This window comes from Sander vitreus, chromosome 13 (assembly GCF_031162955.1).
Source record: "Sander vitreus isolate 19-12246 chromosome 13, sanVit1, whole genome shotgun sequence".
In the NCBI taxonomy this organism is placed as follows: domain Eukaryota; kingdom Metazoa; phylum Chordata; class Actinopteri; order Perciformes; family Percidae; genus Sander; species Sander vitreus.
Window position 1 is genome coordinate 14319121 of NC_135867.1, and position 27545 is coordinate 14346665.

General features: G+C 40.2%; 2 protein-coding genes across 9 annotated transcripts; one reads left to right on the forward strand and one right to left on the reverse strand.

Moving 5' to 3' along the window:
* The first annotated feature begins 174 nt into the window (after positions 1 to 174).
* exosc8 (exosome component 8) lies at positions 175 to 3279 on the forward strand. The gene is made up of 11 exons (XM_078265275.1): positions 175 to 249; positions 688 to 724; positions 861 to 924; positions 1035 to 1108; positions 1211 to 1256; positions 1371 to 1476; positions 1598 to 1643; positions 1723 to 1819; positions 1900 to 2020; positions 2126 to 2232; positions 3065 to 3279. The coding sequence occupies exons 1-11, from the start codon at positions 233 to 235 to the stop codon at positions 3181 to 3183; spliced, it is 834 nt and encodes a 277-aa protein (XP_078121401.1). The 5' UTR covers positions 175 to 232; the 3' UTR covers positions 3184 to 3279.
* Positions 3201 to 27209, reverse strand: supt20 (SPT20 homolog, SAGA complex component). Of its 8 annotated transcripts, none has more exons than XM_078265268.1 (27): positions 27099 to 27209; positions 24081 to 24165; positions 22282 to 22416; positions 16167 to 21239; positions 15940 to 15975; positions 15687 to 15812; positions 15084 to 15210; positions 14898 to 15001; positions 14131 to 14247; positions 13987 to 14040; positions 13620 to 13759; positions 13248 to 13404; positions 12844 to 12900; positions 12629 to 12706; positions 11784 to 11953; positions 11656 to 11688; positions 11431 to 11542; positions 11010 to 11115; positions 10165 to 10320; positions 9243 to 9555; positions 9046 to 9161; positions 8300 to 8355; positions 7799 to 7909; positions 6498 to 6588; positions 5680 to 5768; positions 4908 to 4997; positions 3201 to 4256 (listed from the first exon to the last, which is right to left on the reverse strand). In XM_078265268.1, the coding sequence occupies exons 4-27, from the start codon at positions 16326 to 16328 to the stop codon at positions 4110 to 4112; spliced, it is 2748 nt and encodes a 915-aa protein (XP_078121394.1). In that variant the 5' UTR covers positions 16329 to 21239; positions 22282 to 22416; positions 24081 to 24165; positions 27099 to 27209; the 3' UTR covers positions 3201 to 4109. The 8 variants fall into 8 exon arrangements, with proteins under 8 accessions (XP_078121394.1, XP_078121398.1, XP_078121396.1 ...); XM_078265272.1 differs by having other exon boundaries at positions 16167 to 16262; positions 16782 to 22416; XM_078265270.1 differs by having other exon boundaries at positions 9046 to 9158; positions 16167 to 22416.
* Positions 27210 to 27545: the final 336 nt, after the last annotated feature.

The following is a 27545-nucleotide window of genomic DNA, read 5'->3' on the forward strand; positions in this document are numbered from 1 at the left end:
TAAAGCTTGTAAACATCTTTGGAAATAATACAAAAAAGGGTGTTTGTAAATAAATAAGAAACCAACACAAAAGAGCCGACCTGTCTGTTTAAATTGGACAAATTAAGTGGGAGGTTATTTACATTACAACATCCATCCATGACGTCATCGCATTTGATCGCCGGCGTGCTTCGTCCTACCCTACCGGCTACCGTAGTACGTACACCGAACCCACGTGGGTAATCAAAACATCATGGCGGCTGGTTTCAAGTAAGATTGATTAGACTAGTTAGCTGTTATACCGAAAGTAACACGTTTTATGTATGTTATTCTCAGCTATGATTACATTATCAATAGCGCCAGATCAGATCTGATCATTGACGGCTTTTAGGCGAATGAATAGGCGCATTTCATTCAGACCAGAGTTGTGTCTTGTTGCTGATTAGTGCGGCAGTTAATATATAAACTGTGTAATTATAAGTCTGACTGCTAAATAGTTAGCTAATACACGACAGAAGCAGTAACTAACCAATTTAATGAGGCATTTCTCACTGTCCCGTTATTGATCTGATCACAAGTGTATCCGTCATAACCGAATTCTGATTAACAGGCGAATAAGCACATTTGTCACTATGGATACATGTAGGATTTCTGTCTCTGTAAGCCAATATCTTCTTACCTTTTCTTCCCTTCCTTGTACACTTCCAGGGTTGCTGAGCCTCTGGAGTACCACAGGAGCTTTCTGGTCAGTGATGAAAACACAAAACAATTCAACCCATAATTGACACAAGCGTGTTCTGCTGAGTGACTGGTTATGATTTCCTATTTAATAATAATATCACTATCAGCAGTCATATAACATTCCAATTTTCCCTTTTCAGAAAGAAAACTGTCGACCTGATGGACGGGAGCTGTCAGAATTCAGAACCACAACACTAAACATAGGTAAGACACAGCGTTGACTCTTCTTATCCACAGTATAAATTATGTATTTGTGGATTTTTTTTTTTTTTGTCTACATGGATGCTTTTCCTCTGTCTGACTGCTCTGTTCAGGGTCCATAACTACAGCCGATGGCTCAGCCCTGGTGAAGGTTGGAAACACCACAGTCATCTGTGGGATCAAAGCGGTAAATGATCATGAACACAGCAGTTAAAAAAACTTTTATTTCAATTCATCTGGACCAGGTGACTCAAATGTTCACTGATTTCCTGTGCTACTTCATCTGCAGGAGCTGACAAACCCTATAGTGGAGGCACCTGGTAAAGGTTACATCGGTAAGTACAGTACAAAGGTGTCAAGTATTGATTCAAGGCAAGGTACAGTGAAGGTGATCCAAATAAAAAGACATGCACTACACACACTGACTGCAGTGCTCTCTTCATCCTTAGTGCCCAACGTGGACCTGCCGCCGCTGTGTTCCTCTCGGTTTCGGCCGGGTCCACCGGCAGAGCAGGCACAGGCTGCCAGCCAGTTCATCGCTGATGTCATCGAAAGGTGCGACATACTTTAACACACTTTAGCTTTCATTTCACAGGACCATTAGGTGTGTGGTAATTATTTTAGCAATGCCTGCTACTGTTTTTACTAACCTAAGTTTTTTATGTGGGTGTTGCAGCTCTGAGGTGATACAAACGGAGGACTTGTGCATTGAAAGAGGAAAGGTAAATCCATATAAGCACATACACTGGTGCTGTTAGACTGTTTGGTCATTGGTCCTGATTCTGCTGATTCTGGTTGTAGCTCTGCTGGGTGCTCTACTGTGACATGATGTGTCTCGACTACGATGGGAACGTGTTGGATGCTTGTATCATTGCCCTGCTGGCTGCCCTGAAGAACAGTATGTGCAGAAAAAAAAAATTGGCTGGTTTTGTAAGATGCTTTTTATTAGTATAGTAACGGTGTCCCTGCTCCCCACAGCACAGCTCCCAGAGGTCACTATCAGCACAGAGACTAGTAAACCAGAAGTGAATTTAGAAAAGAGACATGGGCTGCATATTCACAGACATCCAGTCGGTGCCTCTTTTTGTGTCTTTGATGAGTAAGTGAATGACTTTTAAGTTTGTTTAGCTAGGATTAAAAACTGTATTATGTGTTCACGGGTGTAATGTGCATCTTTTGTAATCTTGGCCTGCTCTCTGTGCAGCTCCATACTGATTGTAGACCCCACAGCTGAGGAGGAGAGTCTGTCGACCGCTCAGCTCACTGTAGTGACAGATGATGAAGATCGACTCTGCGTTGTACACAAACCAGGTCAGAAACAGTAAATGATTCCCCTCTCCCTGTGCAGATTATACTCTGTGTGAATCCAATTTCTTATTGACTACACAAAGGGAAAAACTCAGCAGGAACTCCCCATTGTTAACAAAACATGCAGGGTTTAAGAAGCTGATCTGCCCTACAATTATTTTTTGTTTAAGAATACGAATGTTAGATTTCAGTTTCTACAATGAGTCCAGTTCATCTTGGGATTCATGATGCACTTTAGTAGTATTTATTTTTAAGAGTCAGAAAATGTGGAATGAAAAGGCTAAATAACGGACAATACAGGTTAAGATGAAGTAAAGCTGCCATTTTGTTTATTCTCCACTTAAAATAATCAGAACAAATTTAAAAGTACTAAATGTATTGAAAACTTTTAAAGACTAGATGAAATAAAAATGTAAAAAATGTGACATAAAAATCACATGCCAAAGATTCAGTGTCAAGCATCTTCTATCTAATCTTTTTTTCACTTGCACCTAAAAGTATTGTAATAAAAATAAAGGTTGAAGGTTTTTAGTTGTTTAAGCGATTTTATCGTTTCAGTGGAATAGAACTGACGTGTTACCTTGGCATGGTAAATTTAGCTTGTTTGATTGTTAGTTGATGAAGAGCGAGACAAAGTCTACCTGTACTGCTCCAATGTTAAGTTCTCTCACAAGAATGGAGGACTGCATTCCAGTTACAAATGTAGAACTGACAAACAGTGCATGTATGGAGCTCCTGCAGTGTGTGGTCATCAAAACTAAATGATATAAACTGTACTATGAGGTTAAATGACAAAAACACACATTGCTGCTAATAATCTTTCCCTCTGGCTCAGGTGGGACGTCACTGTCGGGAGAAAAGCTGCAGGAGTGTATCAGCAGAGCAACAGCGCGACAGAGAGAAATCCAGAAACTAATTGACAAAGTCATACACAGCGTGAAGACAGCACAATAAAGAGCCTCAGACAACGCTTTTTATCTAAAAGCTGTATTTTCCACTGTCAATATATATTCTTTTTTTTTTTATAACAATAAAACTGATGACAAAGACTGTTTTAAAAAAATTATTTGTCAGTGTCCAGAAATGTCTCTCTCTCACACACACACACACACACACACACACGCGCACGCACACAGTTGATGTCTCGTAAGAATACGCTCATGGCTCCTTAACTAATTAAAAGGAAATGCCTTTTCAAAATGTGCTGTACAAAAGCAGGTACACTGTCTTGCATGTTCATCTTGAGTCCTCGGTTGAGCCCTGTGCCTGGATGGCTAACGGAAGAAAGACTTCCAACAGACGGAGAGGTAGAGAGCTGCCCCCAGGCACTACTCCAAGATCAGATTTGCATTTTCACATATAATGGTTATACGGAGGATTTGGTGTCAATAAGCTCACTGGGATCCGTGCTTAAAGGGCAGTTTCTACCGGGGTCAACCAAGCAGAGGCAGGAGGGTCAGGCAGGCTCATGAGGGATCCTCTGAGAATGTGCATTCATAATCCTTTCAGTCCCAGGGCCCCCATAGATAAAAGTCTTCCTGAAGAGGCGATGTGTTATTTTGAAAGCCTGCCACCTACGAGAACCATCTTATTCGGTTTCATCTCAAAAAATATCACTAAGGTTCTTTAAGTGTAGGGCTCCCTGTTCTTAAAAAAAAAAAAAACCCATCCTCCATGGCAGACACAGTTTTGGTTCTCCAAAACCTCTGACAAACATTACATACAAATTTGTCAGCTAGAAAAAGACACAAAGGACGAAAAAAGTCATTTTTTGTCTGCAGTCTCCACAGTGAGGCAGACAAAGAGCACAGTATGGATCATTCATGTCCTCGTGTAGCTGGGAGAAGCTACACGATTTTTTTTTGTGTGATTTTAGTCTGTCATGACTTAGGAAGGGGCTGTGGCGTGCTCCTCTTCCTCTTACTTCTTGGTTGGCTGGCGGTATGTTGCCGTGGTGCTCCCCCCTGAGGAGCTGCTGCTCCCATAGCCATTTGCTGCTGCTGCATTTGGTGCTGCAAGAATTGCAACTGTACCAGTGCAGAAGAAATATGAAAAACAAAACATCAGAGGAGATTTCAGTATGTTACTACAAGCCACATAATGCATGTTTCCATCAGTGAATCTAAAGTATGTGCAAGCATGGTTAAAAAACATTCACTGGCACTAGTGTAGAGCAGACTCCCTCAAATTATGTCTAAGATTGCCATCAGATGATTTGTGTCAGATAATATCTATACGTGGCATGGGTTAGTGAAGCTGAACTGAAGCCTGGTTCGACATACAAGAGTGTGCGGAGAAACACAGAAGAGTGGTTAATGGGTTGCAGGGGGGGGGGGAGAGAAGAAAGAAGAGATACAGATTTGGGACAAGTTGGGGTGTGTTGGGGAGTGAGGCAGGATACAGTCAAGCAGCACCAGTGGCGTTCTGGAGACACAAATTATTGCCTGTGGTCCAGGCAAAAACAGACATGCAGCTTAGCAACTGTGCTTTCTGCTCAGAGTAAGTCAGCAACTTCAACTGGGCAAAAAATAATAATCTTTAAACACCTTACGGTTCATGCTTACAGCGTAACAGTTTATCATCTCTAATCTGTCATGATGCAGCCAGCAACATTTCAACAGTGTACACCCAGTGACAATATTTCAGATCCTTTTGCTAAATGCTTTGTAAGAACATGCCTCCCAGTTCGACACGCTGTTAGTTGCTGCCATTGGATGTGCCCCAAGCACTGGTGTGTGGATTGCTGGAAGTACTGAGCCTGTGGTGATCTTCGTCAAACAACATAATAACCAAACATACAACACAAGATGGAAAGAATGGTGTGGATCTACAACAGAGAAATCTTGATGAGATTCAGACCTGGGTTAATTATGTCTCTCCTACAACTTCTCATTAGAGGTAACAAGCATCAGAAGATATTCTCAGTTATTGTTTAAGATGTTCTTTTTTGCACTGTATATAAATAGAAAAGTAAATATTAAGAATACAATGTTTACGTCTGTCTTACATGGTTGGTTATACCATACAAACCATGTTTTCAAATGTTCAATGCAGCAATATAGCTTCCTATGGGGCATACATGTACTTTTATTCTGTGACACACAGTACACAAGTGTTTGTGAAGTGTTTCTTATTAGCTTCACAATCACTGAATGATGTGTTTTGATTTGAAAGTGTGCCGTTTACGTTTTTTTTTTTTAAATAAGTTAAAATTTTACCCAGGTCTGATGAAAATAATAAACTTGTGTGAATGAAGGTTTAAGAAATTCTTGTCTTTTTAGACTTTAATGCAGAGCAAAGTGAATTGGCCGAATTCCCTGAGAGTTTACAGTGTAGCACAACATACACCTGCTTGCTGCATAAAGGCATGCAGAGTTGGCTGATGAATCTAGTGTCAGTGTTCTTACAAACATGTATATGTGTATATAGATGTTAAAGTTGCTGTATTACTTGGATCTGTGGCTGGTGCTGCTGCTGAAGCCTTGGAGAAGGCAGTGGGGGCCCAGACCCGTCCAGCCCACAGCCCAACTGGGACAGCACTAAGGGTGGAGGAGGGAGAGAGGGAACCCCAGAGGGAAGGATGTGGTGGCAAGAGGGAGAGAAGCAGAAGGAGGAATGGAGTAAAGTGTGAAGAGAGAAAATGCACAAACAGACAAAAGGGGGACGAGTTTGGGGGGAGAGTAGGGTGTTTCGCAGTTTCAGTGATGCATCACCACACACAAGGAAAGAGATACAATTGATGAAACAGAGAAGAAAAAGAGGGAACATTGCAAAGAGGCCAACAGCACAGGCACATTACCGTGTGCATGGACATTTTAAAGTGGATTATGGGCAAATAGCATGAATGGAGTGAGCCGGAAAGGTGTGAGTGAGCAGGACAAGTTGAGAAGGAGAACGGGAAGACAGTGCAGGACAGAAAGAAATAAGGGTGGGGGCAAAAAAACAACAGAGGAAAAAGAGAATGTAGCAGAGAAGAAGGGGAAATTGAGTCTCTCCTGTCAGTTGTTACATGCTCCACTGAGAGGAACAATGGCTAACTTCAGTAAAATGATCATGTTTAGTTACAGACTATGAGTCCTAATGTACAGAAATTACATTAATGAATACATTAGTAATTGTTTTCTTATTAGTACTAGTCAGTGGCATGGTGTCTATTTGTTTTTAAACAGGTTAATGGACTGAACAAAGATACATGTTTTAGAGGAATTTGTGTGTTTTAATGTGTATATGTGTATTTGTGTGTCTGTGTGTGTGTATGTGGGTCATACCTGCTCCTTGTGGAGACATGAAGCCTCCGACTCCCAGGTTGATGACCGCCGTTTGCTGGTTTCCTAAACTTTGTTCTGACCCCTGGTCACCCTGCAAAAACAGTCAAAGGTAACACAGGACAGTTAGGTCATCACACACAATTTCAACCCACACCTGTTCACTGCCATTACAAAATCCCTAAAAGACTTTAAAGTAATATGTACAGTGCCTCACCACATTATTTAACACTTGCATTAAACTGTATTTGTATAGCACTTCTCAAAAGAAAGCAAAAAAGCAAACTTAAGGCACTTACGTTATAAAATGATCTAATTTAAAGGAAGTTCTAAAAATGTTATGAAAAACTTTAAAACTTCCACATTGCTTTTGCTCCTATATCAGGGTTTTTATACAGCTTAGGCACACTCCTAAGCATTTTTGTAATGCAAGTCAGAAAAAGTAGAAGACAAATACTATCAAATCTAAGTTTTAGAAGATTATGCTGATTTTGTTAGTTATCATGAGGGCCCACATCTACCAGTTATTAGGTGGTTATGAGGTGTTTTGGCAGTGGTTACAGCTTCTTCTACAGCATTTTCTTGAATTCATCAGTACCACCTCGGCACTGCTGGATTCTGGGCTTTTCTCCCATTATTCCTTGCAGATTTGTTCAAACTCGCTCTTGTACGATGGAGAGCGTCTCGACAGCTGTTCATGAGGTCATTCCACAGAATTTCCACTGTGACTGAAGTCCGGGCATGGCTGGGTCATCCGAGCAACTTCAAATTCTTGTTCCTAAGTCATATTTGTCAATACACTCTGGTCATTTTCCTGTTGGACCATATATCACTGCTCCATCAATGTATTAGGAGTAGCATCCTTTTGGACTTTTGGCCACACCAGCTGTTGACTGACTTTGGTTCAGTGGTGGCTCCTTTATCACCTCCCTAATCAAGTTAGGTTGCTCAGTTTTGTTGACAAACAGGTAAACAGAGTCTTGGTAATAACATATCTTTTGATTTATCTGTGAAATCAATTGTTGTGCTTTTGCGAACTCCTAACTCTCTGGACACTTCATAGCTAAGTTTCTATTTTGACATGCTATCGTGTCGTACCCGGTGTAGATATGTGCAAAAATGGACACTTTAAATCTTTCTAACATAAACTATATTAAACTCAAATGTATCAATACCAGATTTAACACAATTTGCAACATTCCATTGTTGCAATTAATATGGTTCTTTTGATTTTGTGTGTGTGTGTGTGTGTGTGTGCGTGTGTGTGTGTGTGAGATACATGCACATGTAACTGTGTGTCTCACCGTCTCCCCCTGCTGTTGAGGGCTGGAGGTGGCTGACTGACTCTGCTGTGGGGAGAACTGAGACAGCTGCTGCTGCTGCAGAGAGTTAAAGATGAGAGGACCAGTGGGGATCTGGAGATGAATAACACATATACAAACACACACAACAAACAAAAAGTGGGGGAGAAACAGACAGGGATACGAGGATGAAGGAATGGTTGGAGATGGAGAGAGGAGAGGTAGAGGGAAAGGAATGATGCACATATAAGCAAAAAATGGACAAGAGCAGAGGGAAACGGGAGAATTAACAAAGCATTCCGACAACACAGGGTAGCTAGAACAATACCACTATCAGAATATTAGAACTAGAACAACTTGATGAAGGGAGTTCACTACATGGCATACACACAGCTCATCACTATACCAGGTATGGTAACAGAGGTGCAGGATCAGGACAGTTGCTATATCAAACAAACACCCAGTGCTGCTAGCAGTGTTACAGACAAACGGTTACAGTCGTACCTGCAGTAGGTTCAGTGGTCTCAACCCAGCACTGCTGTTCAGGCCAAAATGACTCCCTGGAAAACAAATTAGAGTTACATTCACCAGACAAAACCGTACAGACAGGCACATTTTCCTACTTCATCAACTTATCTCTGTACTTTTTCATTAGACCCACTGGGCTTCTTTTACTGGATTCGAACACACATTTGTTTTTCGTTGCAAACTTCCTGTGTTTCCATTTACTATGATATCATTTTTCCTCCCAGCTTTCTTCTCTTTATATAATAGAATCTTTTGCAAGATTTTTCCTTAGAGAAGTAGTGCTGGGTCCGAAAAGTTTTCTGTTGAGGTCCCGTAAAGCTGTCTGCTACATTGTTATACAGAGCTTAAAGAAAGAAAGTATGAAGCCAGTTGTTTGATTACCGGAGCAGCCAATGTATGTTCAACCCTTTCAAAATGTCCTTAGCAATATACTAAATCCTTTCTTCTTGGTTAGTTGCAAATATGCTGATTGTACTGTAGGATCCTGTTTAGTAAAATGTTACCCCTTCTACAGTGAGATCATGGTCAGTATCCCAGGAGCCGGAATTCACTATTATGCTCAAGGACAGGTCAGTTGGTTGGATGCAAAATAACATGGGGAGTTCCTTTGGAGGGTAGTCGTCACCCTGCTACCCTGTAGCATGTTTGTTTGGTCATATGGAGACTGACTGCTTATTACCGATTATATTTATACTTAAGGGGACGTGGCATTGAAATCTCACCAGTCTGTGCTGCAGACTGCATGGTGGGCATCAGCCCTCCAGATGGCAGGATTCCACTCAGGTTAAGGCCTGGACCGATCATGGGGTTGGAGCCACTCATCAAGGTCTGAGGACTGCTACAAAAACAGTACAGGATCATCATTAAAAGTCACAGTGATTAGCAACAGAGAGGCATCAGAGACTATTTACTTTCTTACCACACAGAGCTGACCACGTTGATGAAATTGAGCCCTGCAGGGTTGGCCATGACCTGTGTCGAGGTGGTTCCCGTGGTGATGGACGTACCCATGGTAGGCAGGGGAATGGTCATGACGGGCAGCGGCTGGCTTAGAGCCAGTTGCTGCTGGGCAAAGGGGGTGAGGAGGGCTGGCTGCGACTGGCTCTGAACCATGGCAGGGTCTGAAAGGGTAGGGGTCACCGAGAGAGGAGCAGAGAGGGAGTCGGTGGGGTGCGGGGTCGAGCACGGCGTGTTGGTGGGTGTAGGGGTGGATGGCTTGGGGGTTACTGATCCTAAAAGGGGAGAAAGTGGGTCAAAACAGAAAAACAATTAAGAAGACAGAGAGGGGTTCTTTTCAGCAGGTGACCTATGACGTTTTGTAAGGAAGAGCATAACATGGCAAAATTAAACACTAATTCAATTCAGTGCTCGATTAGATGATTCATTTTTTTGCACTGCAAGTTTACAACAATGGCTACATGGCTAAATGATTGCTAATCTTCCTGGGTAACAGCTGAAGAGTCAATTTAAATCATGAGGCTCTTTCATGTCAAATCTTCCCATCTTTTTCTGTCCATTTGCATAACAGCTGCTTTTAATCAGAATACATAATACTATAGTGTTGTACTGATGCAATGTTCTGTGTGCTTGTCACGTGTCGGATGGGTCGCTGTTGTTTTCTTTACTTTTCTCATGCTCTTCTATATATTCTTAATACCTAGAACCTTGTTAAGTTCATGTTTCATGATTTCTCATAAACAAATTCCAGATCTGGAAAACTTGAGAGGCTTGAGAAGAGCTGATGTAAGACATTCCAGTATAACTCATTCGCACGACTGTGACTGATGAAAGCAAGAAGCCCAACAGTCTCGGCTCGGTCAATCAGACTCGGCTGTACTCACTCTGTGTGGAGCCCATCGGGGAGAGGGAGGCCGGCGACAGCAGGCCCACCTGGCTCACCTCCACGGAGTGCTTCCTGTTCAGAGACTGGCTTTTGGCTGGAGGGGGCGTAGGACACTTGAGTAGACCACTGGTAGTTTGTGAACTATATGGATTACCTGATGGAAAAAGAGGAGTCGCGATATTTACTGAACCGTTTTCATAATCACAAACAGGGAGTATGGAAAAGATCTGGATCCACCCTGGTTAGGAGGCAAATCTACACTGAGCCTGTGACCTTATGACTGTATAACTTCATATTTAAGAACTTTATAGTCTGTTGGTGCTTTGCTCCACTCCCAACTGATAAACAAAGATTAGACAACAATATATACGGTTTGCCCTTGGGTTTGAACCCTTCCCTTTACCAGGGGTGTCACAGGGTTATTCCTTCCCCTCTAAGACCTGACCCCAGTTTCACCCAGCAGTCTTATTGCTAACCATGAAAGGAAAAATCCACCACTGACACTTCTGTGCTGTTAGAGTTAATCAATCTTTGATATGTGATGCAGGCCAGCAGTTAACTATTTTGTTTCCATTTATGGTTTGGTTGAAACCTTTTTCCACCAACCTGTCTTGTCTACTTTGGTTTGAGATTTTCTACAATTTCCAGTATTCCCTTCAGCTTACCCTACGAGAAAGGGTGTACATTTAGTTCTTTCAATTTTTAAATATATGCTGGGGTGAAAAGAGTACACAGATAGCATAGGTGGGGGAGATTTTTACACAAATGTGGCTATTTACCCCTTTTTCTTTCTTTCTGTATCTGTTTTCTACCACTAAGGCCACCACATGTTTGGAGGTGTACCTGAGGAGCTGCTGCCTGATCCTGAAAGCAGTTTGATGGGAGGGGGTCGGTGCTTCACCCCTTTTCCCAAAACAGACGTCTGGACCAGTGGGGAAACACCATCACCCTGTAGATGACATTTTAACCAGGTTGTTAGCCACAGTAACACAAAAGTTTCTCACCAATGCCGATTGCAAATCACAACAGCGCAGTCAATCCTTAAATCAGAGTGTTGTTTAGACTCAATATATTTAAAGAATGCAGTTATTTTTACTCAAATCAAATGAAAATTCAATCTTTGTTTCTTCAACAACAACAAATATCAGATAAGGCCAGATGAAGCCTCCCTGTTAGCTGAATCAGTTGAGGTGTCAATTCCTTTCAAACTATTCAAAAGGAAGAGTAAATTCCACAAACCTGGAGCAACCTCAAACCTATTTACCTCATCTTTGCTGGGGGAGGGAGGCCCCTGTCCCACGATGCCTGAGTTATGGGACATCTTGACTTGACACTTCACATCTTTCTCATACACCCCTTTGTACTGATTAAGAAACCTATAAAACAGACATAACAGAAAATGCATACCATGATCTCCAACAGCATATCACTAAAAAACTGTGTATCTGACAGGATCCGCTCCTCAACAAAAGCAAACATGGTGACTCACCGGTCTGCATCTATCTTGGAGCCTATGAGGAAGCTGTGAGTGAGACAAAAGAGAAAAAAAGTCTGAATTTAAAGTGGCATTTCAAATTCAGTCATGTATACTAAATGTGTCTTACAAACGGTCCTTACGTGGGATGTATGAGCTTTAGGTCTGTGCTGTCCTCCTCTGCTTTTGGTTCTTTAGCACAATAGATCTTCCCATACACCAGCGGGTCTCCCATCGACTGGAAGATAGACACCTTGGTCCTCTGGGGTTGGCCCCCAACCTCACACTCAAACGTGTAGTCATCTACAACTTCCTGTGTAAAGAAAGTGGACCCAGACAACTAAATGAAAGACTTGTTGACTTGAGTTTCCATGAATATTAATGACAATGTTTTAAAACAAAAAGCAGAGGAGGGAGAGAAAAGAGAAGCAGGATAAGTTGTAACCACACAGAGAAAGGTGAACTATGTTTTAACGTGCAGTCACACACATTACTGATGGTTTTAGCAACTGGCCTTGCATTGTGACCTTGCCTGTGCCTTGCACCACCTGTTTGAGAGCGTAGCACCCAAAACATGTTACCCTTCATCTCACTAACTTACATAAGGGATGAAGTATGTTAGAAATATGTGAAAAAGATCCAGCACAATTTAGGCATAGAAATAATGTCCCTGACAACGTATATTTGCAGTCCAGTATGATTTCCCCCCCCCCCATTTTTTTTTTTAAATAGTAGGATCGGTTTATCACCCACTTAGGAGCTATATTTTCTGAGGTCACAATTTTCTCATTGTTTACACTAAACAACAGCCTTTTTGAGTACAAAACCAGGAGTGAGAGGGTAGTAATTTATCACAATGCAATGGGGGCATTTTCTCCCTATAAAGCATAAAGCAATTACACAAAGTTACTCCCAGCTTATTACTAACAGCAAACAGCCAGCATTGATCTGTACCCTCAGCGAGTGTTAATGCTGCTGTCACACTTACTTCAGCAGGCCAGATCACAGTAGTGGGCTGAGAGTCCTCCAACTGCAGAGATTTCTCAACCACAGCGTACTTTTCCACCTAGAGCAACACACAAATCCATCTGGTTTGTTATGCACTACATTATAAATGCCAGACTACGAGTTGAGTGGGTTCTGAGTGGTGTTGGCTCAAGTGTGTAAGTGACATGTGTTATAGAGGATTATTGAGCTACTTACATCAATTTCCTTCGGTACAGTTAGTTGGCAGTTGCTCTGCTTCCACATGTCAACACACTGCAAGTGATGACAGCCAAGAAGCCAGTAGAGAAAAACAAAACGAGATATGAGCAAAAACAAGCGAGAAAGCACTATGACAGCATGCACTGACCTATGATTAAGAAGGTTAACAGATTTTTCTCAAAAGTAGTAAACAATAAATAGAAAAGGGGCAGAACTGAAACATCAGCTTGTTTTCAGCCATTATATTAGCGACTTAGATCAAATAAGAATATGTTTTAACATGGCTGAAAACAATCGTGGGAAGCGATTGAAGTTTAATTTCAATGTGATAGACAACTTCATCTTGCATATGTACAAGGTGTATACATGCTTGTCAAACCGTGGGCATGTTGACTACTTACGTTTCCGATCTTTGAGATCTTCAGGTCTATGACAGGAGCAGGTTTCCTCTCCTTCCTCCTCTGCAGGTAGTCGTAGAGTCGTAGCTGTGGTGGTATGGGCAGATGGGAAAGCTCCTGCTGCCTGTTCAGTGCTGCTCGAGAATGCCTCTTGAAACACCTACAATGCAAACACAGAAGAAGTGCGTGTCTTAAAATGATCAGGGCTTTTGTTTGCTTTTATTTGCTGACTTTTTTTGTCACAATCCCAGAGCTTTCATTTTCATGTCTTCCATTTTAAAAAGAAAAACATTCTTCATTGAGCATTTTCTTTCCTGGTGTGAATTTTAATCGAGCTGCCTCGAGCCCTGGATAGTGTGTGAGTGTATTCAGTACCGTTTCATGGAGCGTGTGTTCATTTTCTGTTTGTTGTGGAGCAGGCGGTTGGCTGTGCAGGTGACAGAGATGGAGGGGTCCAGGCACAGAGGTTCAGCTGTGGCCAAAATCAACTGACTCTCCAGCTGTAATTTGTCATCCTAAAGCACAGAAAAACAGCAATTACAGAAAACACCTGTGCAATGTGCTGATGCTTAAATGACTCACAGAGACACAAAGACACACAAGGGAGGATAGCCAGGCCTACTATTATGGTCAAGTACATTTTTATTAGCTAAGGCAAAGGGCAAATCAAGACAGTGAGGTGTCAGATAAGGCAGGATTTATTCTTTTGTTTCACATTGAGATATTAAACGTGACATTTTACCTGTGTCCACTTGTGGTGGTCACTGGTCATGGCATGGACATCACAGATCAGAGTCTGCAGGGCAAAATGACAAATATAAACAACTCTGTTTTTCTATGTTAAAAGTTAATAGTAAGTTATTACTTTTCTATTCTATTGGTTTACCTGCATGGTTGGCCTAAGCAGGATGTGTCTGCTCTGATAGGTGGGCATCTTGGTATTACCAGACTGCCTGTAGTCTCTCACCTCTACTATTACACAGCCACAGTGGAAGATGTTCACCTGAGACAGACAAATTGCACATTGGCAGATGTCAACCAACAGATGATGACCAAAATTACTGAGAAAGAAGCAATACAAAACTATTCTTACATATAAAGACTTGATCTGGTCTCTTTAGACATTTAAGACATACATATAAAACAACTCCTTTTAGTATGGTTCACAGTATCTGCATTACTGCAACCTCACTTTAAAATCAGTTTAAACCTAAAACTACTGTTGATACTGTCGAAAACATTTCAAAATCTACAGAACGATTTATGCACATGCATATGTATTTTTATATGTATATGTTAGGGCTGCTCGATTATGGAAAAAAATATAATCATGATTATTTTGGTCAATATTGAAATCACGATTACTCGTTGACTTCTGGAAAGATGTTGCAATTATTGAACATAAAAAACAGTGGAAAAATGTAAATAAATCAACAGTAACTGTGAAATTTGCCTTAATACTTTTCCTATTTAAACTTTATTTTGTCATTCAGAACACAAGAGAAAATAAGAGTTTACTTGCAAAACGTAATGAGCTAAATAATTGTTTTTCTCGATTATTCTGTATTTGTGATCATTGTGAGCCAAAATCATGATCACGATTACATTTCGATTAATTGCACAGCCCTAGTATATGTGTATACACATACAGACCTGTGATTTCTCCAACAGATCCACCAGAATAGGAGGCAACTCCTCCGCATCTAGGTACTCCAAGAGTTCTCCCTCTTCATACGGCAGCCGGATGGTTTCAGAATCTAGAAAGCAACACAAACATGAATGTTACAGATGAGACACAACTTGATGGACTTGGATATTTGCTTAATTGTCTTGTCTTACCAGATCCATTTTTGCCCCTGAGCATTAAAGAATAGCCTTCATTCCCAGGGTACAAGTTGACCACCAGACATGATACGGACTCCTGAGACACCAGCTTCTCCAGTAGATTCACATTTCTCCTTAAATTCTTCAGAAAGACAAAAAAAAAAACACATAAAAGACAAATTCTCCATAGTAGCAACAAAAATCTCACACGGTTAAAACCATGCCAAACCTATGTGAAAAAAAATAATGTTATCATTTCTTTCCACCCACATTAACCTTGAGTTGAAGCTGTTGAGTAGTGGTTTCTTATGCTTTTCTGAAAGAAATCGCAACAGACAAGGACTGCCATTGTTTGTTTTAGAAAACTAAATATGTGACATGTATTTGCTATCGTACAAATACATTGGCCTAGTTTGATATTTTGTAGTAAATTATGAAATAGCAGAACTGATTATTTATAAGACTTTAGTAGATTTGGACGTCATTTTTTTTTTACAGTATTTACAATTTATGAAAATCTGTTAGACTAGATTGATTAAACACCAATTTTACCAATCAGTCTGTTAATAAAAAATAATTACCTAGTCACAACTGAGAATCGAGTTGCATAATACACACCTTTAACTCTGGCTCTTTCTCACATTCCTCTATGTACAGCTCATAGAGCTTCTGATACAAACTCTTCCTCCCGCCAGATGAAATTCTTCTTTTGGCTGGTCGTTGTCGAGCACTTTCAACAATGTACTGAATAACAGATAATACACTGTATCAATGAATGATGGGACCGATGGTGCCTGACTAACATGGACAGTGCATAGTGCATGTAAGTATATTCAAACAACACACAAAAATTAAAAAAAATTTTTTTTACCTCGGCACGATCCAATGCATATTCCAAAACTTGTTGCTTTGGGAAATAAGAGTTAAATGAAACAGATCAGTCACAATAGAAACTAATTGGTAGAGAATAGAACAAGCTGTGCAAGTTCTAGTGAAGGTTTTTGGTTGGATCAGGGTTAGATGCATCTAGTATAAAACATCACTGTGGATGTCCACTGAATATATAGAGACAAATGACCTGGAAGAGATGAAACTCACCATTGTGGTCCACCGCCAGCTGCAAGGCGAGTGACGGTAGACGATGCTGTCCTTTCTGCCCCACACTGTCACCTTCCCAAAGTGACCATTCACACCCTGCACAGCAACACAGAAGACGTATTGCACACAGCACGACCAAACTAGCGCAGATAATATATACATTAACACAGATACACTGATTCTGGCTGGCAGGTTGATAGGACAGTACCGGTGCCAAATAGACTGGCTGGTAACGTAACAGTTCCTCAATTAGATGCCACAGACAAACAGCTAAGAACACTTGACGAGCCAAACTGTTTCATCTTAGTTGATTCATCCTTTGCGTATACTTTAAATGGTCCAGCAAAGTAAATATATGCACAATATGTCTCAGAATCGATAAAACGGGGTAGCTCGGGTTAGTGAACTCTATTAACTGTGAGCCCAGTCAAGAGAGTGGCTGAATAGCAACAAGCTCGTTGATGCCTGCCCGTTGAGGCTAACATAGCTAACGTAAGCATGCTAACCCGTTCCTAGTGGGCAAGCTGTAAGTTACTAGCTACGCTAATGATGTTGCGTCGCCTGAGACACAAACAGATAAAGCGACATAAATCTAACCGAAAAGAATGGACTTACCTCCTAGATTGCATAGCGGTCGAATGTAGCTCCGATGCAAGAAAACGAAATGAAATTGAAATATCAGTGTCTTCATTGAAAAAAAGTCGGAGCAGCAGCCATTTTCTTCCAGTGTGACAACAACAGCTAAACTTCCGGTTTGGGCAGCGGTGGGCGGGGCCACACTAAGTGCCTACTTTACCACTGATTCTTGATATCTGATACATGGAGACTATGCAAGCCGTTTTAACATACATGTAATCGAACCACACTCCCTTGTAATTACATTTTAGATATCCATAATAGCATTTCTCCTAGTCAAAATTATATTTACACTAGTCGGAATGATAAAGATATCCACAATAACATTCTTAGGCTACTAGTAGAAATTAATTTTCAAAATATCTACAACTTTGATTAGGCTAGTCAAAACTAAATATAGGCTAAAATATCTTTAAATCTTTAAAAAGTAGGCTATAAGTGGCTGTTTTAACATGTAATAGCTAATCTGGATATTTGTTGCAGATATCCGTAGGCTAATTCAATTATTTCTAGTCAAAAAGAACATTTCAGACATTACTTTCTATAGGAAGAATGTCATTGTAAATATCTGAAATGTTCATTGTCTAATTGTCAAATGCAATACACATGATTGCCCACCTATTTGAATGTATAGGCTGTATTTATAATGTTGGCTACAACCACATCTTCTGCTCTGTGCATTCAACACTGCGTGAACATCAGAGCTTTAATCAATACTGTGATGCAAGGAGCGTCCAGTGGTCTTCCACTAGATCTGTGGATGTGGCAAGAGGGGATTGTATAATAGGCTACCTATGAGGAGGAGGACTGCCTTCGGACAGTCACCTTTTTCAGTGTGAGCAGCTCATACATGAACTCTGCCACTTCGCAAACTGTGACACATATTGATCATTTAAAATGATCAATATGGTCAATATTATTGCCTGGCTATCAGAATACAAATAATGATAAATGTACAAATAATTAGAAGCCAATTGGTCTGCTGACCCTGAATGAAAGTTACCAAGTCAGCAGTATGGATATTATAAACGAACAAGTAACTGAGGAGGGAGGAGTGATAGCTAAATGGGTTACTTTTGTTTAGTAGGTATCGAATAGTTTTGTTATTCAAAAGGTGGTCAATGTGTCCATTTGAGTTTGTCGCATAAGGTCAAAAGCAAATTATTCTTTTTACATTTTGGATGGTAAGTTTTGGCACATTTGAAAGAAGATGAAAACAATCCATGAAAACTAGTCATAATGTCAGCCCAAAGCATATGCAATACATACATATTGGTAGGTTGAAATCCCATAACTGTACAGTAGGGGGAAGAGCAGGATAGCAGATTCATTAGGCTGAATGCCACACTGAAGTAGTAAAACAAACACCAACATAAAGGACAACTGGAGATTTGTAAGAATTTCAAATTTCCACTTGCAAATATAGAGGTGAGAATAATTTGTGCCTGTAATGTTTTTTGAGTATATCATCTAAATGAAATAAAAGTTTTCAGTTTTTCTCCCATAAAGGCATACATAAAATATCCAGAGAGCAGAGAATAAGTCTGGTTTACAGGTTTAAATTACATCAAAGTTAAAATGCACTGTTGAGCACTTTTCCAATGAGTGTCAATTAAACACATTTACTGTTCACTTTAAATACTGAAGAATTTTAGCTTAGCCTACTGTAAGTGCTCTGACTTCCCATTGTATCTATCCTGATGCATGAAAATTAAAGATCACATTATGCTTGATAGAAATTTAATAAAAATGCTTTTTAAGCATGTGGATTTCGATTTCACAGATAAGTTACATCAATATTGTAACCATTATTTATTTTTAGCATCAGTGAGCAGTTTAGGTTCTCTTTTCTGGCTGTCTGTTTTGAAAAGTGTTATTTCAAAATCAACTTCTCAATAGTTCCTTTATGAGGGCAGAAAGGTTCTGGGTGGAGCTCAGTTAGGACCAATCCTCACCTGCTGCACACACACATAGTTGAAAGAGCCATACACATGACAGGGCTTACTTGGGGTCAGTCACATTTCAAAATGTGAGCTTGTAAGAGCTTTTCTAATGTATTCATTAAAATAAAATGGTTCAGATTATCTTAATATTGCAAGTTTCTCCGTTGACCCAAATCCCTAAACTTGCTTTGTTAAGTGACTAATTTACCAGAAATTAGTAATGACTGGTTTCCATCCAGGACAGTACCAAAGGTCCAGGCTGTGATGTTTAACTGACATACATCCTCACAATAATTCATTATTTATGCCCTCACCAGTGAAGACTGTGCTCAGTTGGAACTTGGAATGAATATAACAAATATAATAATGAACAGCTGGAGAGTTGGACATTGTATTGAATAAAACAATAATGGAGAAAAGTATTTGTGAGAATAAAGTGCTTGGCAGTACTCCTGATCAACAGTGTCTGCATATATAAGCCCTCCATACTGGATTTTAACCACGTGATAGTCATTTAGCTTTGTAGTTTGTACAATAAGCTGAGTTAAATAAATCTGTCTAATTACTGCAGGCACGTTTATTATGAAGGCAGTATTACAAATAAGGTAGAGTCCATTTTGATAATGATGATGATGACAATGAGGCTTATGCCTCAAGGCGCTCTGTGAAACTCTGTTCTCTGTGGAGGGAAATGTTTGACAGGCCGTCATGTACATAATCTTGGGCAGCTGTGGGCGATAGAGCGGGCAGTCTATCACAAGGTTGGCGGTTCGTTTCTCAGCTCCACTTGTCAAAGCGTCCTTGGGCAAGACACTGAACCCCGATGGTCAGAACAGCACCTTGCATGGTAGCTTGCTGCCATCTGTGCGTGTGTGAATGGGTGGCTTTGGATAAAAGTGCTATATAAATACGGCCATTTATATCTTTTCTCTTTGGATTTTATAGAATGTCATTCCTTAGCCACATTTAACATTCTTATCATCACAAGCGAAAAATGATTCTATTTACGACTACACTTGAAAAGGGGAAAACCGATGGTCTTGAATTAACATACTGATGAAATCATCAATATATAATAAAGTGCTGTCCTCAGAACGGGACAATGTCTGGAAACTTTCTTCATACCGGTGCTGCTGTCGTGACAAATTAAAAATGACAGTTTAATAGTACGAACCCTTAACCAAATTCCTGCATTGCAGCCATGTGGAAATAGATACAGGATTTTAGAATTTTAAGTAAGCTTTTTTCCAAATTAGGAGCTGCAATCAATTATTCAACTCATCCAAGGTACACTCCGGCAAGGTAGAGGTGGCACGTGGCCAGTGCCGATGACTTACCATCTGAGACATCTATGTAAACAGCATTTTGATTGCAATGTAAATGGCTCTTGGTTTTCATAAGTGCATCCAGAGTTGAGACCTCAGGAGAAGTGGATTTGTCTATTTTAGTTTGTGTGGGCATGTGTAGATAGAGAGTACCATAAGTGTGCGCAGGATTTATTCAAGTAGGTTTTCAGTGTTTTTTTGATGAAGTTTGTTATCTTGCCTTCGTTTACTTTGACTCTCCTCTTCCTCTACATTTGTATATGTGATACAAAATTATAAATCTATTATTCCAATATGTACTCTCACTATTTATCCCTTCAAATGTTGCTCCTACAGTCATTTCACTGGACGGGCCACTGGAGAGGTTGAGAGGTGGTCCTCTATACTTCTGTACCTGCCAAGATATGCTTCTGATGAGTCATAACACCTGTGAATAAAATCAGTTTAAAGGAAAACTAAAACTAAATTGTTTATAATATCATAGATTAGTAGCTGACTTTCCAAATTCCTGACATGTGGCAGGCTTTTTAGCCTAAGCTGTTGGAGGCTTTCAAATCCCAAAAGTGTTGAGGCATGATATATCACTCACCATAAAAACGCCCTTCACAATAAAAGCCATCTTCTTCTGTGTGTGAGGACAGAGGGACTTTAGCCAGATGCAGTCATAATTTTGCTGTGCTATGAGCTCTGGTCATGTTTTTTCTCTCTCTCTCTCTCACACACACACACACACACACACACACACACGCTCGCATGCACGCACGCACGCACGCACGCACACACACACACACACACACACACACACACACACACACACACACACACTGTAGAGAAAGGTAGATGACAAACTGTAAATGACAGATTAGAATGTGCCATTAGATCATGTAATATAGTAATATAGCAGGGTATGTGCTTGTGTGTCTGTGTGGCACACATGAGCTTGCATGTCCAATGGCAGAAACAAACTCTTCAAACAACGTTCACACCCAATTGGCAGAATCTTACTGCAAAAATATTGCACCTACATCTACTATTACTTTCCTCCACTCTTCAGTCTCGCCTTCACGCCTCACCATGATTGATTTGAGACCTGGAAACAGTGGGAGAGAAGGCTCCTTCTCAGTCTGTTTTTTCTCTTGAGTGAAGAGATGAGGACTGCAGACCTCGACCTTGGCCCAAGTAAAGAGATATCATGGTTTATTCACGTCCAAAACTTTAAAAAGCAGATTCTCAGATAAATAATTCTCTAGAGGACGTCACATTTAAAAGTATATAGTGCAAAAGTACAGGTAATAAAAATGTACGAGGTGTTACACCGTGCTACTGACTGTTTTATAACAAAATAACCAAAATCTGCTCTTATAAATAAATATGTAGAAGAACATAGGAACAATTTATATGCATAACTCACTTCATGCTATTAAATAGCTAGTTTAGATACATTTTGTGCATTAAAATGATTTAAACAAAAGACATTACACCTTCTAAACACAGGAACATGAGCATATAAACCAAAAGAGCAACCTTAAAGTGTCCTCACAAAATGAGTTATTTAATATTGAGTACAATTTAGTGGGCTAGAATTGGTTTATTATTTACATCCCTAAAAGTGATAAAGTGAAACGTTTGTATTCCCATCTCATTTTTCCTAATCTCATCTCTACTTTTACGTTTCATGAAACCACTTAGTCACTAGTTTATAGGGAGGGTACAGTTGTTGTCCTGTCGGGATTAAAGCTGCATATCTGGACTCTGCACACTATGAGCTTGTGACTTAGCTATTGTTCCAAAAAAAGAGCTACTCTGTCGTGTTGTATAGGATTACAGTGCTGAAGAAAAAGCTCATGATTTCACATGAGGAGAGGAGCAAAAAGACCAACAGAGAGTTGGCCTGTAGCTGCAGTGAGACAAATGGCTTTCTCTTTATGTATCTGGTTGAAACACAGACTATATCTTTTATTTGTGGTTAGACAAACAAAACAGCAGCACCTTTGTTTTAGTTAATTGTCTAACTTGATTTCACATTCAATTATACTGTGTGAGTCACTTCTAATATGTTTTAAAGTGTATTCAAGCAGAGTTGTTACGACTCAGAGAAAGTAGTGTGTTGATAAGTTATAATGATGTACCATAAGGTGAAACAGATGTGAGAAAATAACTAAGAATTGGAATAATAATAATAAGAAGAAGAATTGACTTCAATTACGCAACTGATCTTTAAAGGCCTCTGTTCCTGTGACATTCTCTAAACGTGCACAGAAATGAATTCTGTTTCTCTTCAGCGGCAGCAGTCTTAATTTCTGTGAGGTCTAAGATGACCTCATCCATCACAAACAGGAAGCAGTGCTGAGAGGGAGAGAGAAAGACATAAGGTCAGAGAGAAAATTATTCAGGTAATTTGCTCAAGTTCAGTTTCACATTTCCCTGAAGGCTCACAACAATTCCAAAATTCTCGATATTACATTTGATCAGGGTAAAATCAGGATACTTAGATGGGGAACCATGTCACAGTCAGGTTTTAATCCCTCTGAGATCACAGCTGGATCTGTCTTGTGACCTATATGTACTCAATCGTCCATGTTTTTACAATCAAAATCAGGGTAATGACACAAAGTTTATGTTAAGTATAGCACCAAAATGAAGAAGTCCTCCAACCAATATGACCACATAGGTTGTTTGTTTCTACCCTCTAAAATTACCCTCTCAAGTTTCCTAAATTAGCGCCCCATTGGATTTTGTTGTAGCATTTACGCTGTGTTCTCAGATTTTAGCAATTATACTTTAATGAGTATGTTATCAGAACCGATGGACAATGGCCAAAACTACAAATGTAAGACCCAAGTTATCCTTTAACAAAGTTATGTTGGTGATGTGTGTGTTTTTATTAGTGAGGCTTTGGTTCCGGTTCTGGTGCTGGAGGACAATGTGAGAGCCAAGGGCTTCCCCTCTGAATTTTTGGGAATGATAAGATCAATCATGTGAAGTTCACTGAGCATCGCTTAAGGAAACTTGAATTTAAAGGGATACTTCACCAATTTAGCAGTAGAAACACGGTAGTATTTTTGAATGACCATGCTTCCTTCCCTCATGTCCCCCTGAGACCAGAGATCTCTGTATTGTGGGTCTGGAAAAAATCTTCAAAAGATTTTTTGCCCAGAGGCTATGGACTATAGCCTGTAGTAGGAGCTACTTCCGCATGTTTTCAACCCGCCCATAGGGGGTTGGACTGTCGTCTTTAACCGAAGATTTCCGAACCAAAATGAGTGTCAGCCATCTTGATTCTTTACTACTCTTAGAACAACAATTATGTGCATTCAAACTACCGCACACATGTACCACCGGGATACATTGGTACAGATCGGAGAATATGCAGGACACTTTATTACAGACGGAATACTCAACACAGCTTCGCCCGCCTGCTATGGAGACCAGCGGTGTTGCTCGATGCCTCTGGCCGGTAAAGGGACATCATCAGCGGGGAACTTTGATCGAGTGTGCCGGTGGAAAGCTAACGATAGCCGGCCACCTGTTCCATCACTTTACGGAGCATATAATGTGTGTGCACTAAATGTAGCCTGTTTCGTATGTCGTTTTTATATAATGTCGTTTTTATGTATTTTAATTGTGTAACCACTTGAGCCATGGTGAAACGTTGTTTCGTGTATATGGTTGAAATGACAATAAAACACACTTGAGTTGAATGCTGCCTCACTGTCTGTCTGTCTGTAAATGGTAGGCGTGGCTTGGGAGTAGACGCTAGAGCAGTGAAGCAAGTGCATTCTGGGATTTGGTGTCTTTTCTCGGCCTAGAAACCACCAATTTCTAAAAGAAATTCACATTTCTACTACATAAGTGACCCAATTTAAAAATATATTCATCTTTCCAACGGTGAAATATCCCTTTAAGACCTGAAGCTCTGGCATCGGCCGCTATGTACTTGTAATCGCTTGGTAGCAGACTGTGTGTCTTCATTTCAATAATGTGAACTTTTGTGACTCTTTGACACTCACTGTGGTTAAGGGCAGCTTCACATAGTCCAAGGGTTTCTGCACCAAAACAGGGTGATTCAATCTCAGGGAAGCGGCACAAGAGCTGCTGAGTGAGTGAGAGCAAACGTCAATGTTGGACATTATCCCGAAACAGCAGGAGGGACCAAGGGACATGTGGGGAAGGGGATGGGTGGAAAACAGAGTGAGCAATGAATAGTGCTGTCCAAACCAACAAACACTGTTCATTTTCAGTGAGTTAGCATTTGGTGGCTATTAGTCTTGGATGTATTTCCCCTGTGGAGCCACAACAGTCTTGATTGATTTATTGTGTAATGAGGTCTTCACTGGCTGAAGGAGCAGGCCTTTGTTTCTCCTTATTTTTTTCACTTTCGTTTTTTTTTTTTTTTGCAGTTAAAAGAAATACACAATAGTCTAACCGCTTATCATCCTGGTGGTTTTAAATAAATAAATAAATACATATATATATATATATATATATATATATATATATATATATATATATATATATAAATAAATATTCAAACACATGGTGTTGTTCTAACCTTGCATTGCTGATTGCACTTCTACCTATGTCTTCCTGTTGTGCCAATGATCAAATCAACAAGTTAAAATTGAGCTGTAAGTAGGCAGCTCCTCTCCCTTCGTCTGAACATGAGCCCACTGGAAGTCGGTAAACCTCCAGAGAGAACTGCCCACAAAGACATTTTTCAGGAAATGACCGGATACATTTTCCTTCCACTCTCATTACTGCTTTTAACACAGAACTGAGTTAGCTTTGTCAGGAGTGGACACATGCAATCTACATTTTACAGCCGAGGTCCAAATCAGTTTTAAGTGACAACATGCAAGCACAGGCAAGAGCAACAGGTCATATCTTTCTCTGTAACCGCATGACTCACTCTTTCTCTCTTTTTTAAGCAGCATATAAAAACTCAAAAGGACAAAAAGGGCAGACAACACACACACACACACACACACACACACACACACACACACACACACACACACACACACACACACACACACACACACACACACACACACACACACACACACACACACACACACACACACACACACACACACACACACACACACACACACACACACACACACACACACACACACACAGAGGTCCTGTTTTTTCTCTCCGATAAGCAGCTGGATGGGTGTTTTGGTTGGCGCAGGGATTAACTGGCCTCTAACCTCGCCAGCAACCCAGCCTCCCACTGGAAACCCACCACTGAGCTAAGGTTTACATGCCATGGCACACATTCACAACAAACATGAAAGCCAGGATAGACGTAATGTAAGCCAATGATTATAAAAAAAGACGGATGGTGAGACATGGACATGACTGACATGTTACTGACCACTTTGGCCGCTGACATGTTGACAAAGTCACGCACAAAACTACAGACTGCATACATAGGAAATAGTCAGCGAGAAGTGAAGCTGGTGATAGCAGTAGCACAGATAGGGGAGAATAAACTATCTTCGGCACATTTCTTTTTTCGCTAGCTAACACGATATAAAATAACACTGAAATACATGTCCTGACAAAAGGGGAGAAGAGCACTTGCAAAGTTGCTGCACTGCAGAACAAGACACCATTATACCTCTTATATGACTGATGCACTTATGTATGTTTTTTTAGTTTTTTTTACTAAGACATGGTCATCTACAAGTCTTCCAAAACAAGCAAGCAAGAGAAAAAAAGAGAGAAAAAGAGAGAGAGAAAAAAGAAAGATTAAAGGGCTCAATTGTGATTTTACTGCTTCATTATTATTGTACTTTTTGAATTAATGAGAAAATCTGAAAACTATGATCCTTCCAATCATTACAAAGTGTATACACACATAAAGCAAAACAGATGTGGACACAAACAGCAACAGCTGCTTTCAAGTGTTGCTCCCTTGTTGTGACCATAAGATTTTAAAGAAATGGAGCACAAAGCTGACATTTTGCTTCTAACTAAAACCCATTTACAGCAACATCTGTATTTGCTTCAGCGTCATGGACACAAAAATAACACCACCAGTGAGAAATTAAGTAAATGGAAGTGGTGAGTCTGCAAGAGAAGACCAAGAACAATCGCTCATCAGCACCTTTTTCATGGAGGGCTAAGAATATGTTTTCGATTTCTACAACCTCATTATAATAACTGCCTCAATGGGAAAAACGAGTTAGCATCAGTCCAATGAGTCATTTACAATACATGCTGTGGAAGGCTGAGAGGGAATGAGGAGTGATAGAAGTCAAAGAGATCAGAGGAGACAAGTGGGAAATTCCTCTGGGTTTAACAAATGAATTAGTTTGACATTAAATGAGGATGACAAACAATTTCAATTTATTAAATTCTTATTATCAGGTGTCAAGAACCAAAACTGACTTGGAGTGGATTACAACATGAAGTAATGATACATCACACAACCAAAGACACAGCAGTGTGCTGAAACACCAAGCTGTGAGCCATGATAACATTCCCCTGTAATAAAGGTATCCTGAAGTGATTTATGAAACCAATGACAATGACAAAGAAAGATGCTATAAAAGCTAGAAATACAAGTCTGGGCAAACTAGTTAGTCATTCACCTTAGGGGAGGAAAATCAATCTAGTAGTCTGTTCTGGCAACAGCAATATTTCAACCTTCAAATCCTATCATAGAGAAAAGTGTTTGGAACGGGTCTTAAAGGTTTCAGGCATTGATAACTTGAATAATGATGAATCGCTGATCAACAGGTGTGCAAGCCTTTGTCCTTCATCTGCGAACGCCAGACTCAGCAAGTTATCAGTGAGTCACTCTGAAGTGATTCATATTTATTATAAAATGCTGTTCTGGATATGACTCAGGTTTGTTTTTGTTTCCCTCAGGTTAACGTTTGGAAGAATAGTACATCTCTTTGCATACCACCTGCTCTCGCCGAGACGTTTATGTTGTTACATCTAATTTATACTTTTATCTATTACTGTAAATGTTTACAAGGTGATGGTTGTAATTAGAAAATTCACCATACCTGCTTGTATCTCTCTTCGGGCAAACCTTAGACACATTGATGCATCTACAGACATGAAGCTGGGAAGAGAGCCATGTTGTGTTTGATCTGAAAGTGTACATTTGTTTGAGCGTGAGTGTGTTTGTGTGTGTGTGAGAGAGAGAATGAGAGAGAGAGAGAGAGAGAGAGAGAGCGAGAGAGAGAGAGAGAAAACCTGGAATCATTTCAGACAGGAATGGCCTGATGGGACAACACAGCATGAGGTCTTGGCCAAGGGAAACAAACAGTGAGCCAGCAAGTGAACACATGTCCTGTATTTTTCAGTGCAGTGACAAGTTTACTCCATTACCACTCTGCCCACTTTCCTACTACAATTGTCTGAGTGGATTAACTGGACATTCGGGGCACACGCTTGTAGAACAACTGCCTAGAATTAAACAAATGGAAAGTGCTGTCATTTAACCAAAA